Source organism: Orcinus orca, chromosome 9, assembly GCF_937001465.1.
Source record: "Orcinus orca chromosome 9, mOrcOrc1.1, whole genome shotgun sequence".
NCBI lineage: Eukaryota > Metazoa > Chordata > Mammalia > Artiodactyla > Delphinidae > Orcinus > Orcinus orca.
In genome coordinates, this window is record NC_064567.1 from 57,134,546 (window position 1) to 57,149,596 (window position 15,051).

Here is a 15,051-nt window from a genome sequence, read left to right on the forward strand (position 1 = left end):
TGTTTCCTGTGAGCTAAACAAAGGTATTTTAGCTAAATGCATATTACCTAGGAGGCAGGGTTCCCAAATATGGGCCATTATGTATAATTTAAGCTTATAGGCAATATCCCTTTAGTGATTAACTTGTAATAGAATACAAAAGATTCTTCCCTATTACAAAACATGCTTTGTGTATTAAGGGATTCCAAGATAAACTACAGGAGTCTCGTCTTTTTTCCTCAGGAGAAGCTTTTTTCCCCTGTGTAAAATTACAAAAACCCTCTCCACCCTTACCCCCAGCACTCCCTATCTCCCTTTCCCACTCTAATTTTCCTCCATAATACCCACCACCTTCTAGCATCCTATATGTTTTATCTATTTGTTTGTTTAATTGTTGTCTGTCTCTGGGAGCTTTTTCCATGTGCCATTTAATGTCTATTAAGTGTTCAATATATCTTTTTTTTCTGATTAAAAAAATATGAAGTCTTGGCTTTGGCATTTAGTAACGTATAGTCCTAACAACATCTCTACCTTTCATCTAACAACTGGAAATAGATTTGGGAGCCAGAAGATGCTACATTAAAACCCTGACTCATCTACTTTATAGCTGAGACCTTCAGATAAGTAATTTCAACACTTGAACTTTGTAAAATGGATTAAGGTGGATCCTTATGTGACTATATAAAATCATTTAGATAGGAGATAAACATATAGAAAAAAAGTAATAAATGTCTTCTATTACTATAAAACCTTTAGACTTCCTGTAGTCAACAGACTTAACTATTAAATAATCCCTGACGTGCCACCTCATTTTCTCACCTGGATTTAGTCATACTGAGCTCTCCACCCGAAATGTCCCTCCACTCCATCTCATTTCAGCCTTTTGAAATCCTACCCTTCTTCTGAGGCTGACTGAAAACTATCTCAGTCTCTCATTCCATTCCCAGCATATATCTCTTAAGTCATTTAACATTACTTTGCTTTCTCTTACTCTAATTTATATGGTTGTCTTAGTATCAATGCTATACTGTAAATTTCCCAAGTCAGAAACTGGTCATCTTTGAAACTGCCATATCAACTAATAAATTTTCTCTACAATTTAATTAACTTAATAAGTGTTCAATTAAAAGCAGGCAAGGGAGGTATTTTTTATATTGGATAACTCAGAATTCTTATTGGCTTAACTAATGATTAAATCAACCGTAGGGTAAAATTCCTGTTGCTTAAAAATACAGATTGTCTGCAGAAATTTGAATAAGATAAAAATTATAGGAAAGATGGTCCAGGAAGAAGGTAATAAAATCAGAATGTCCCTCAGCCTACACAGCTACAACTGGCAGTCAGTGACGGTGGGTTTTTTCCAGAAGTTGTTATTCCAGGGCCACCAGTGTACATATAGGTGAGTTTAAACTTTAGCAAGAAAAAAAAAAAACGCTCACTGTTATTTTAATTTGGATTGATTTGATCTTTGCCCAATTTCAAAACAAGGCTAATTTCAAACTTCCTAAATTCTTAGAAGAATGTATTGCCACAAGGAAGACAGTAAACTGAGTAATGAAAAAGGCCAATTATATGCAGTAGAAATTAAACTCTTATATGGACAGAATTGGTAAATCATTTTGATACGATGAACTGTAAGTAATTGTTAATGAAAATTGGAGCATCAGACCTGGTCATCTTGTGATTTCCTATTATTTTTATCTGGAAAAGGAATCTTATAATAAATTGAATGAATATCAAATGAACCGAGTGCATCAAATGTGGGTTAAATATTTCCCTTAAAGAAACAATCATTTTCATGGCCTAAACAGTCACCATTTACTTTATAAATTTTAGAAGAGCAGAATTTGGGAGGTAACCTAGTTTTATTTATACTACAGAACAGAGGCAGAAGGGATCTATGTCTTGAAAAACTCACAAGATAAAACCAGAACCCTGCTTTTTTGAGCTCATGTTATATTAAATCAACTCCAATAAAATTAACCTCAACATTTGCTTATAGACTTTTCTTTACATGGATTTTTAACAGCATACTTAATACGTTAGAAAAATAGTCAAAGAGCTTTCCCTTTCTTTACATGCCAAGGTAAATATGTCATAGTCTTTGCTCTTTTATACTTTAAAAGTGAAAATAACCACATGGTTAATTTTTTTTTTTAATTTAGCAGATTCTTTAAAACATTTGTCAAGAGACAGTGGGCTAATAAAGGTTCATTTCTGATTACATCTGTCATCTTCACTGCAGAATGGTTTCTACACATACCATTTTGTAAAGTAACTTCATTAGAGGTAATATGTACAATATAAGTAAAAAGTTAACACAATTGGATACAACTAATAATGGATTTTAACATTTGTTTATCCAAAATATTTTGCTGATGAAATATGTCTTCGAGAATACACGAGAAATTGCTTACCATGGTTGCCCCGTAGGAGGTGAAGTAGTGCTTCTTAGGAATAGGGAGCTACATACTCTTGTATTTTGTTTTTTTGTTTTTTAAAGAAAAAAGTACCCATCATTTTACCATTTAAAACCAAACAACAGCAAAATGTTTTTCAGTGCCATGTGATCATGAGATGTCAGCATTTCCCAACTCAGTTTAATCAATTTACTTAATATGATATTATTAGCATGTGAATTACTTGATAAGAATAAATTTTTAAAATTATACTAATATGTATTTCATTTCTAATTTAAGTCTCATAATACTGTGGAAGAAGTTAAAGAACCATTTAAAGAACCATTATGGATTTATAAATATCACTGCATGCAACTAGATGATTTCACAGGGAAGAAATTTCAAGGCCAAAATAACTCTATTCTTATGATTTGGAACAGACAAACATTAATTTACTTAACCAACTTATTTAATTTGGGTGCTGAACTTATTTAATTCAGGCCACATTAACTTACTTTCACTAACTTATTTAAGCTAGTTTTAACCAACCTTTTAAATTTAAGCAATGGGGAAATTAAAAAAAAAAAAAATCAGTGCTGGAAACAGATGTGAGCTTTTTGTGTTGGCTCACTGCTTGCTAACAGGGAAAACTCCTGCAGCTGATCCAAGTTTTTTGAGCCTGGGAGATCCTGGAATGTGTGGTATTTCAAATACAGAAAATGAAGCTCCTAAATATTTTTCTTTGTGAAAGTGATGTGTCAGATGTAGATACATGAATACAATTAGAAATGAAATTCACCTTAGCTAATTCACCCCTCCCCTACCCCATGACATATCTCACAAACCAGAAAACCAAAATCCAGGAAGAAATAAGTGACTTTTCTAGTGATGGCCAGTGGCAGAGCAGGGACTGCAACCCATGAGTACTCATCAAGGGGCTCATTGTTCTTTTCATTCTAATATATTTATTGAGGATAAGTGGGTGGAGCCCGGTGAGGAATTATGAGCAAACAAAAACCTCTGCTTACAAAACGGAATGGCTATGATGTCTAAGGCCAAATACCCTGAAATATTCAGTTACTGCCTCTACTCAACTTGAATTTGACTCTATAGGCAGGAGGTAATCTCTGGGGAGAAAGGAATATGTATCTGACTGCTTGGGATACTTTATTTTTTCTTCCTACATGCTTTATTTTTCTTCTAGTCTTTTGAGCATCATTAACAACGTTTTAGATAGTCAAAGGGAAACCTTGTATTGCATGCAAACGTTTGTCACATCAGACATTGTTCCTGGCTTCACAAAGTAGCAGCTAGATGCATGTTGCTTTCCAGAAAGTGGAGTAACCAATACTAAGCGAATCCACTGCAAACATCCAGGAAGATGCTTGAGCCAGGAATTCAAAACCCTCGGTGTCAAGTGTCACCCAAACCTTGACAGATGGGGAATGGAGAAATACTTTCTGGTAAGAACTTTAAGATTTCTGCTTCTGTCTTTTCTAGGATCATCCGCTTATACTTTGAACATTACAAAACATTCCCCTGAAGAAAGAATAAAACTCTGTTGTTGAGGATGACAATTTATTAATGTCAGAAAATGGCTGTGCGAGTTATAAACAATATTCACATCCCGATGCCTTTTTTATTCCAAAATTTGTTAATCCGCTTCAGGCATTTAACAGACTGGGTGTGTATACATCAACAGATGCGATGGGCGTTTCTGTGATTACAGCTCAGTTTCATTTTCCTCTTGGGCCTTTTCTTAAGCGTCCACATTTCCCACAGTAAACATGTATGTAGCTGGAGGAAAGTTACATGCTGTATATTTTTGAAACTCTTGGAGAAGTGAAGGGCCGTTATTTCCTGCCGGCTAGTGTCCTCCTTTTCTTGCTTCACAAACAAAACCCGGATGTGACTTGGGGGGAAAAAAATGGAACAAAAGTAAAACTTTTGTTGTTTCTCCAGGAAAGTGGGCTCGCTCAACTCCAACCCTTTGGCCCCAGCCCAGGCCGGTCTCCCGCGGGCGTGGCAGGGTCGGGAGCCGGGGCGGGCCCGGCCAGCATCCCCGCGGGAGACCGCACAGCGCAGCGCGCAGCCTCTCTGCGTCCTTGGGCCCCCTCGCAAATTCAACCCTCCCCGGGCTCCCGGGGGCAGGCCTCCTGGGGTTGTGGAGATCTGAGAAAAAGAGCAGGGGTTTTAAGATCCTGGGACGCTAGGCAGGGCTGGCGTGAGGGGAAGTCGTCGGGGCGCTGGGGGAGGCTGTCACCTCCTGCGCTGGCCGGGTGCGCAGGCAACGTAGTTAGTTCGGGACGCGCCCTGGTTTGCGGCACGTCCAGCCGCCCCACTTCCACAGCTGTCCCTGCGCCCAGTCTGGGGCGAAAATGCCGGCCCTTCACATCGAAGATTTGCCAGAAAAGGAAAAGCTGAAGATGGAAGTTGAGCAACTTCGCAAAGAAGTCAAGTTGCAGAGACAACAGGTAAGTTGGATGTCCCAGAATATTTCCTTCTCTGAAATGAACCAAAGTCAGCTTTTCCTAGTTTGTTGCAGTAAAACAGTTTTTGGCTCGGGGGGTGGGGGGCGGGGGTTGGGGTTTTGTTTTGGGTTTTTGTTTTTGTTTTTTTTTTTTCCTTTTTTCTGCAGCTTCTTTTGAAGAAGGGCTTTGGTGGTGCTTGGGAACTGCCAGCTGATGTGGGGAAATCACCGGAGGTAAAGGAGAGAGCAAGGATCTCATGAGTAATTTTAAAGCCAAATGTTTGAGAATGAGGGGAACAGACAAGAAATTCTGCCCGCTGTTAGTTGGTTTTAAAAACTACTCAAGCTGTAGGGAAAAGGCAGATGGCTACTTAGTTCCTTGATCTTTTTCATAATGGGAAAGAACGGTATTTAAAAGGTTTTAAAAAAAAATCACAATGTAAGTCTTGAATTACCTAGTTTTGAGTTTCATCAGGGCTCTCTAGGAAGTGTGTGATGAACAGTCCACTGGGGCTTGGGAGCAAAACATTACAGTATCTATATTTATTTGTAAATCTCATCCCTTTATAATTTCCACTTTATGTTTTGTAAGTAGGTGCAATGAACTAATACCTATACAGTAGTATCTGTATTTATTGATGAACAAATAATTATACTGCATACAAAAGTTCTTTTTTGTGATCATGATTAGAAATTTTAGAGACCACTGAAGTGGATTACAAATTCTGTTAGAACATATGTCCCAGTGTTCAGAAGTCTCCACTGAAATTTGTTGGAGACTTTGTAATTTTTACTTTAAGTTTTTACTGGGAATACAGGCCTTCGTTTCTTCCCTTTTTCCTCAATCAGGCAACCTGTAGTCCAGGAATAGGTTTTTGGATAGATAATTTTTTAAGGGAAAAATAGTCCTTTCTCCCCAACAAGAAACATAGTCCCTTCTCCCCAGCAAGAAAAATTTAAACTGACTTATTTCTCTATGGTCTAATACTAGAAAAAGGTAAGGAAAAAATGGAAAGGAAGTAGGTATGGTTAATACGTTCACTTACCTTCCTGCTCTAGTTATGGTAAATCTGTTCATAACAAGAGTCTTGTTACTCAGAAGGCACATTTTGAGTGATGTTTGGAATGTGCAGGCTTTTTTGTGTTTTACTCTTTATACATTTCTTTTCTCAAATTTAATCTGTAACTTCCAAATCCCTAGTCTTCCAGGATTTTGAAGTTCACAGTCCTTTTTGTACATGTTGAAAGTTTCTGTGGCTTATTAATACTGCTGTGTTTAAAGGAAAAACCAAAGTTACAGGACCCAGTGCATAGGATTGTTTCTTGAAACTTTAAGGGATCCATTTTGTGGATGGCAAAGCCCACAGTTGGGCATCTGTTGATCACTTAGATTTTTTTCACGCATTGAACCTCAGAGGTTACAAATTAAACAGAGTTGCATATATTGAAGTTGAAATATCTTAATATTTGGTATCACTATGCAGAACTTATAGGGAAAAAAAGAGACAAGTGTCTTCCAGTTATCAAGCTTCAAATTAGAAATTGGGCAGGGGCCTGGATGCAGCTGACTGTGTGGAAGTTAAAGGTATCCTTCATTAGCCTTTCCTGCCTGCCAGCTCCCTCCACTCCTTAGGACACACCCTGCTGGATTGGCTTTTCAGTTCCAGAAACCCCAAGTCTGTGCCAGAGGGAGAGAAAACTTCAGGGGTAACCTTAGAGGGTAGAGGGAGAGGCATCTACGTCCTAATAATAAGATTCCAGCATTTTATTATGCACTTTGAATTCTAGAGTCTTAGTGCTAGAAAAACATTATGGCTCTTAGAGATCATTCAACCCACTCACTTTTAAGGATTAAAAAACCTGAATCCTGAGGAGGCTAACCAGCCTTTTATTTAAGACCCCAGAGATAATGATAGAGCAGTTATGAAAACAGTAAAACACATATCTTCTTGATGCCCAGTCCACTATTCTGTCAATAAATTGTTCACTTCGGAGCTGTGTACTCTGCTCAGGCCAAGGATACAAAATACACAGGCTGAATTCTGGCTCTAGCTAGTTGTTGTTCAAACATATCCTCTTGACTGTGGAAGGAAATGCATCAGAGAAGTCATTATTCACTTCCGGAGGTTACACATCTTTTTGGAAACCTAATGAAGAAGCCTCTCTAAGAACAGATACAATTTGGGGAAACATGAGTCTTATCCACAAATTTCTCTGTGGCCACAGAGCCCAGCTTATGGACACTTACATCATCACCTCTGAGAATTCACTTAAAATGCCCACACAATGAATGTCAGCAATGATTGACAGCAAATGTTACCTGAGAGAACGGTACTTGTAAAGATTTGTAAAGATTTTATTTTGCCACATTTTAACTGTATCACCTAGGCCTCCACCCTGACGTGCCAAGAATCTTTGAGGTGTGGGAGTAAAACACTAAATTTTTTATTTAAAAAAATTTTTAATTGTGGTATAATAGACATGAAACATTATGTTAATTTTAGACATATAACAGTGATTTGATATGTGTATATATTGCAAAATGATATATTTTTGGCTAGTTTAGAATCTCATCTTTCAATAATTTCTAGTTTATATTTTATGATTATACATGATGTATTAACACAGTATTAACACAGTAGCTGCACTTAGTTATAAGTAAATAATTATGTACATTTTGGGATACATATGCAAACATTTTTTAGTGATCAACATTAAAACAGTTTGAAGATTACTAATCTAGATTACAAAATCAATGGGAACATTTGCCTAGTTTTAAGAGGACTCCACTGGAATTTTCTGGAACTTCTCTAATTTTTACTTCTAATTTCTTACTACTAATGCAGGCCTTCATTAAGACAGTAATCCTTTTCTTTTTCTTTCTTGTTTATTCCCCTCCCTTTTTTAAAAATCAGTCTTACAAACTGTCTCTTTTGAATGGAGTTTTTGAAGAAACTATTCAATCCTTCCTCCATTCAGAAAAAGTTTAAACTACTTATATAAACACAAGCCTCAGATAAGCCTACTAAGCCTCCGATAAGTCTTTTCTTATGATCAATTCTGAGCAGAACCATGGGGTGGGGATGGGGGTGACTTTTGGACAACATTAGCCTCTCCGGAGTCAGACTTTCTTCAATGCTTCTATCATTTTATGAAATTGCAGAACCTGGCACATACCCAGTAAGTGAGACTTTTTGCAGGTCACACCCCCAAACATTTGGGGAGTATCTACTATTGCATCTGTTCATTAGCGTGCAAAATTGAAAGTGGAGTATGTTTCAGTTCCTAAAATATGGTGGACACGTCATAATTGTATTTCAGCAGAGGAAGGAAATCATGAGGCATAGTGGATAGAAAATGCTGGTGGTAATTTTTCTTCTTTTAGCAGCTTTATTGGAGTATAATTGCTTTACATTGCTGTGTTAGTTTCTGCTGTATAACAAAGTGAATCAGCTATACATATACATATATCCCCATATCTCCTCCCTCTTGTGTCTTCCTCCCACCCTCCCTATCCCACCCCTCTAAGTGGTCACAAAGCACCGAGCTGATCTCCCTGTGCTATGAGGCTGCTTCCCACTAGCTATCTATTTTACACTTGGTAGTGTATATATGTCCATGCCACTCACTTGGTCCCAGTTTACCCTTCCCCCTCCCCGTGTCCTCAAGTCCATTTGGAGGTAATTTTTTTAATACAGTGACTTTCAAACTTTTTTGACCCTGACCATAGTAAGAAATATATTTTACGTAGACTGTATCATTCATATATATTATATAGGCTCTGTGCTGTACTCTAATATTTTCATTCTATTCTATTTCATTTAAAAACTTCTGGTTGTACCCAATTATATTAATTTCACTGAAGGGTGGTGACAAAGTTTGAACAATCCTGACCTGGTTCATTCTTTCTTCCCTTTCTTTTTCTCCTTAAGGTGTCTAAATGTTCTGAAGAAATAAAGAACTATATTGAAGAACGTTCTGGAGAAGATCCTCTGGTGAAAGGAATTCCAGAAGACAAGAATCCCTTTAAAGAAAAAGGCAGCTGCATTATTTCATAAATAACTCTGGGGAGAAACTTCCTCCTCAGTGGAAGAAGTAGTTTGTTGTAGTTTTCTGAAATAAAACCGACGTGCCTTTTAAAGAAGGAACAACAAAATTTAAAGGAGACTTTCTTAAGTGCTCACAGAGATATGGTTTTGTCTGAAAGCTATGTGCTTCTCATCTTGCGCACTACACACCCCTTTTAAGAGGACAGAGAGTATCAAATGTACGATTATGGGAATAAGGACATCACTTGTGCATGACTCACCTCTTTCAGTATATTGCTTGATGCCTCAAATAAAGTTTTATCTCTGGAAAATGAGTGTGGGTGATTTAAGAAGGCTGTTGTTTTGGGGGATTTTTTTTGTTTGTTTGGTTTTTTTGCATTACCTTTTATACTTCTCCCATAACCTTTTGGGTGTTTGGGACCTGTATCTAAAGATTAGGTGGTTTGATAAATCAGGTCTCAGATCCAGCTCTCTCTGCTTCAAATCTCAGGAGGTTTACAGCACTGAGTTCTGACTCCTGGAATGTTTTCATCTAACATTAACTATTAGGGAACTGAGTGAGTAGAGTTCCTAAAGTTGATGGAGTCAGATTATTTGAGTCAGGAACCAGGCCAAGCCACGTCTACACTAGCACTTCCCGGTTTATGTCATACAGATTTTGTTCAGAGTGTTTCTACGATAGTGGCCTGGAGAAAGGGAGTGGGCTGGGAATCAGGAGGACCCCCTGGGGGCCAGCGCTGGTCTGTCCTCCCGCAGGGAGCTGCATCGCCAACGTGATTGCCAGGCCTTGGCGTGGCGACCCTCCAGTTCTGTGGCATTGGGCACTGGCACAGATGCTTAGCTCTGCGCCTATGCCTACCAGACTCTTTCAGCAGGCCCGGGCCAAGCTCGCCTCCTTTCTTTCTCCAAAGGGACAAATTAACCTTTTGCCACTTTCTAAAATTAGCTTGCCTTATTTCTCATTGCTTCGTTGGAATTCTTCATGTATTCTGGCCACTCATCCTTTGCTGGTGAAAGGTGTTGTGAATACTTTCTCCCGATTCACAGCTTAACTTTTCACCATGGGATCCTAGCTACAGAAGTTTTAGCCTGAGGATGCAGCACGCCAAAGTATATGGCCTGGCCCCAAAGATATCTCGGAAAAGCTGTGGACCAAGATTGTAAGGGTTCTGCTGGGTATGTAGGTGTGGGATGTATGGTCAGGCCACTCAAGATGGCTGTTCCCTCGCTCTGTGTACATCCGCTGCCAGACCAGGGCCTGCTTCACCTACACCCTATGCAGGGTACTGACTGACCTTCCTATGCCCTTGCCCCAGGCCCCAGCTGGTGATTGTTATCAGCAAAGGGGTTGTGAGGGGCGTGCCCCTCTACTGGTTTCCCTGGTAACTAATGAGCCGGCCTGACGTCAATTCCCCTATAACTGGCAACCTCTCCCAGCACACCCTCCACCAGCCCCTCCCCACACGCCCTTCCCCGGAGCGAAGACTCCCGTCGCGTCGCGTCCTGCCTGCAGTCCGCAGTGTCCGGTGACGTGTCACTCCAGGACCTTGCTTCAGACATGTAAGCTCCCCCGTTCTTTAAACCATTGATGTCTCTGTTGCTGGAAAAAAACAAACAAAAAAACCAACAACAAAGTATATGGCCTGCTCAAGTCTTTCATGAAGGCACCGGCAGCACGACCTCAAAGAAAAGGACCTTTCTTCCTCTCTTTGAGCATTTTTCCCCTCTCGCTCAGTTTTTTTGGATGCAGATTGCGCCAGGTTAAAGTGAAAAGAAAGACGAGCAAAACCGTGACAGGTTAGCTCCAGCTGAAATGGGTTTAGTTACTAACTTGCCCTGCAATTTTCAGTGTGGCATGGAAGCCCAGGTTTCTCCTCAAGGAGGCCTTTTCTCCTGCTTATATGCATAGGTGTACCTTATTAAACCAGAGAGGTGCCCGTGACCTCTAGTAGCTTCCTAAAGTATATCAGCATCCTGCTTCCGAAATTACCTTCCTTCCCCTCTCAGAGAAGGAACAAGATACCCCAGGCCTTTGAAAGAGCAGGTTATAGCAAACCAAGAGCTGGAACGATTTCCTTCAGTTTCCTGCGTTTTTTCCAAGTGTTGACGTCAATTGGGATTACTGGGAGCCCAGGGATAATTTTATCCCAAAGCATGATCAACTCCATGGTAGAGTTTAAAAAAGTAAAGATATTTTTTCCAACAACCATAGTACAATTAGTATTGGGGATGTATTGCTACTATTAGTTATTTAACATTTAAGGTGGCATGGGATTAGTACCTTGGTGCTTGAAAAGTTTTACTTTAATGAGCTGTTTCATTTCTTTCAAGTCATAAGGTTTTCTTCTGTTGTATAGGGAAGCAAACATCTGGTATTCTGGTTATTGGGAAGGTAGGTCAAATCATTTGTTTCCTTCAAGGAGGGCCAAGTCAGCACCTGTATCCCCTCACTTCTTGAGAGTTGTGGATTACAAGGCTGATCTGAATTTCTATGAGTCACATTCACCTATTCAGTCATGTATGCCTCCAAGTCCTAACGTTTGCTTTTCATGTACTTTCAACTGTATGACAAATTAGTCAGCCCACTTCAGTTTTTTTCCTTAATAAATATCCAACCTCACAGATGTTTCTACTAAATCTAATTATGTTTTTTTCTCACTGTTTCATCATAGTAAATCAGCAAACCTGTAGAATTGTAATAAAATCCTCTTGATTTTAGAGTGTTCAGCTGCTAAAAATGTATTAGCTTACATTAGGAAGAAAATGAAAAAATATGGTAACCGTGTATTTGGATATATTGTAAAAGTAACCTTCAAGTAAGTGGGAATTTGTTAAGTAGAATTTAAATCATGGGTTTAATTTCTTCCCACATATCTAGTTCTGTAATCATTCAGTATCTGATTAAATTGTTACTGTGCTTTGTGCTTTGAGACTTAGATTCTATGAACTCATTAGCAAAATTGGTTTTTCTGTTTCTAGGCAGAATTAACAATATGAAGCTTACCCATACTTGGTATTTCAAGACAATTTGTTTTGTATATTGGTTGCAAACTGGTATCTCATTATTTCTAAATTTGCACTTCCTTGATTTCCTGTGATTTTTGTAGTCAGATTTTCATGTACCTGTTGACCATCTTCACCTATTTCACTCTCTCAACACCCCACCTCTAGCAACCACCAGTTTCCTGTATCAATGAGTTTGCTTTTCTTTTCTTTTCCTTTTTTTTTTAGATTCCACATATACGTGAGATCATATGGTATTTATCTTTGTCTGTCTGACTTATATCACTAAACATAATACCCTCAAGGTCCATCCATGTTGTTACATGGTAAGATTTCTTTCCTTTGATATGGCCGAATATTAATTTCATTGTATATCTATAACACAATTTCTTCATCCATTCATCCATCAGTGGACACTTAGATTGTTTCCATATCTTGCCTATGGTAAATAATGATGCAATGAACACAGGAATGCATATATTTTTAGAAGCTTATGTTTTCATTTTCTTTGGATAAATACCCAGAAGTGGAATTGCTGGATCATATGGAAATTCTATTTTAAATTTTTGATGAAGCTCTGTACTATTTGCACCAATTTACATTCCCACCAACAGTGCACAAGGGTCCCTTTTTCTGCACATCCTCGCCAACAGTGTTGTTGCTGGTCTTTTTGATAATAGCCATTCTAACAGGTGTAGGTGATCTATCAGTGTGGTTTTGATTTGCATTTGCCTGATGATTAGTCATGTTGAGCACATTATATTATACCTATTTGCATCTGCTTTTATTTGTTTAAATAAACTTTGGACGTTTGTACAGGGAACTAATAAAAATTGCTATGTGTTAGGGCCCATGTTGGGTACAGTCAGGTGGGAAAGGATGAGATGGAGATTTCTCATTGTATATTTGTGTATAAAGTTTTGATTTGGGGATCTTGCAAATATATTATCTAGTTTAAAAATAAAAGTAATTTAAAAGTAGAGCAAAATTCATATTTCTATGTATAGCCTTTTGAAAGTAAGTATATTTGGGTATTAATATCATATGAATCAGTAATAAGTTTGTATAGTTTACAGGATATGACTAATCATCATAGAGTTTGATCTGTTAAGCTTATCCCACCAAGTAAGACAAATATATTGAGTCAGTAGTAGTTATACTCCACCTATATCTCTTCTAATTGAGTCTTAGAAGGATGATGATCAATGAGAAGTAAGCCCCTATTTCTATTAGAACAGTCTAGGAGAGCAGGGACCAGTGAGAAGATATCTTTGATTTAATAGAAGGAGTGGGAAGATCACAGAAGGAAAGTGCTGGGGGCCCTCTCCTGTTAGGGAGAAACCTCATACCGTACTCTGTGCCTTGAGCTGTCCTAACCAGGGAAGACCAGGACATCCTCAGCACCTTTTCCAGTCAAGCTACACTCAGTCTGAAGGGAGGAATCCACAGACCATTAAAAACCATTCACTGACACTGGGAGAATGTAGAGCCTCACTGATGCCATTGCTTCCTTTTCCTTTTGGCTCACGCACGCATTAAATGATGACCTCTTTTTCTTTGAACAAGGAATAAAATCTAATATTAAAGAGTACATAATTTCATTGAACATGAAAATGGACAGGGAGGGATTAAAATAGGTGGATTATAAATTTCAGAAATTGGCTCCAAAGTTATTGTGCAAAAGTTACACTTAAAATGAAGGAAATAGATCCTTGTAAAATTCTACAGTCATGAAAAATAATCCATATTAACAAATATGTAAAGCTATGTATGCATTTATTTATTCAACAACAAAAATATTTGGAGCTCCCTCTATGTACAGGGCACTGGTTTAGGCCTAAAGGGTACAGTATTGAATTAGATAAAACCCTTAGGATCATGGAATTTAATTTACAGAAATTATACTTACTCAGATATAGGTGGAAATTACAGAGTATATTATGATCTCTAAGGATAAACAGGAAAGTATGTTTTGTATTTTTCAGTGGTGATGCTGATGATGGCATGATGATGATTACATTTAAATGAGTATTATTATTAATTAATTATTTATTTATTTTTGGCTGTGTTGGATCTTCGTTGCTTTGTGTGGGCTTTCTCTAGTTACGGCGAGCTGGGACTGCTCTTCATTGTGGGGTGCAGTCTTCTCACTACAGTGGCTTCTCTTGTTTCAGGGCACGGGCTCTAGACACGCAGGCTTCAGTAGTTGTGGCATGCGGGGGCTCAGTAGTTGTGGCTTGCAAGCTCTAGAGCGCAGGCCCAGTAGTTGCGGCGCACGGGCTTAGTTGCTCTGTGGCATGTGGGATCTTCCCAGACCAGGGCTCGAACCTGTGTTCCCTGCATTATGATTATGATGATGGTGATAAATGATGATGATGCTGATAGCTTATACATATGAAGTGCTTAATATTTGTCTGACACTGGAGTAAGCTTTTTACATAGATCATGTCTTTCAATTCTCACAAGTACCTTATGTATTGGGTAAATAATTCACTCAAAATCATATAGCTAGTGTAACTAGCAAAACAGAGACTGTGCCTTAAACATTATGCAATTGTACTTTCTTTTAGAAGCCAAAACATATTCAGAGTGAAAAGAATTATTAGCTCAAGAATTTTCCGAGGTGCCTTTTGGCATATGTGTAGCCAGCTACTATAGCCTCAGAAATTTTTGCCCTGTGTATGACATCGAGTTTTATCGTCACTTATTTTAATTGTTTTCATTTGTTGGTTGATTGGTTGATCTTTTTTGTAATCACAGCCTAGCATAACAATTTTAACTTATCAAAGGGGTGAATTTTGCTTTGTTAAAATCATATCACAACTCTGAATTATTATAACAGTGATGAATTTCTAATTGTACAATCAAATAGCTTTGCTCTTTTGCTGAAGAATATGTCTCAGTTTAGTACCAGAATTTATCTGATAGAAGCTACATGAATTATGGTAGAGTGCCAAGAAGAGATAAATCAGACTCTATAAAGACTTTCTTGCAAATACCAAAATTATTAGTGATACCCCTAGAGAACTAATACCCCTAAAGAACAGGTACCAAAGAATCTTTTCAAAGAAGTCATCAAATTCAGTCTCTGTAAACTGAGTTTTCTTTAGTAAAGGTAGTTTTAGCTTGTGTCATCTCAAACTTTTCTTAC

At 38.2% G+C, this 15,051-nt stretch overlaps 1 protein-coding gene across 1 annotated transcript; it reads left to right on the forward strand.

Annotated features, from left to right (window-relative positions):
* Positions 1–4,319: 4,319 nt before the first annotated feature.
* GNG11 (G protein subunit gamma 11) lies at positions 4,320–9,208 on the forward strand. Its single transcript, XM_004265591.4, has 2 exons — positions 4,320–4,852; positions 8,781–9,208. The coding sequence occupies exons 1-2, from the start codon at positions 4,757–4,759 to the stop codon at positions 8,904–8,906; spliced, it is 222 nt and encodes a 73-aa protein (XP_004265639.1). The 5' UTR covers positions 4,320–4,756; the 3' UTR covers positions 8,907–9,208.
* The last annotated feature ends 5,843 nt before the right edge of the window (positions 9,209–15,051 follow it).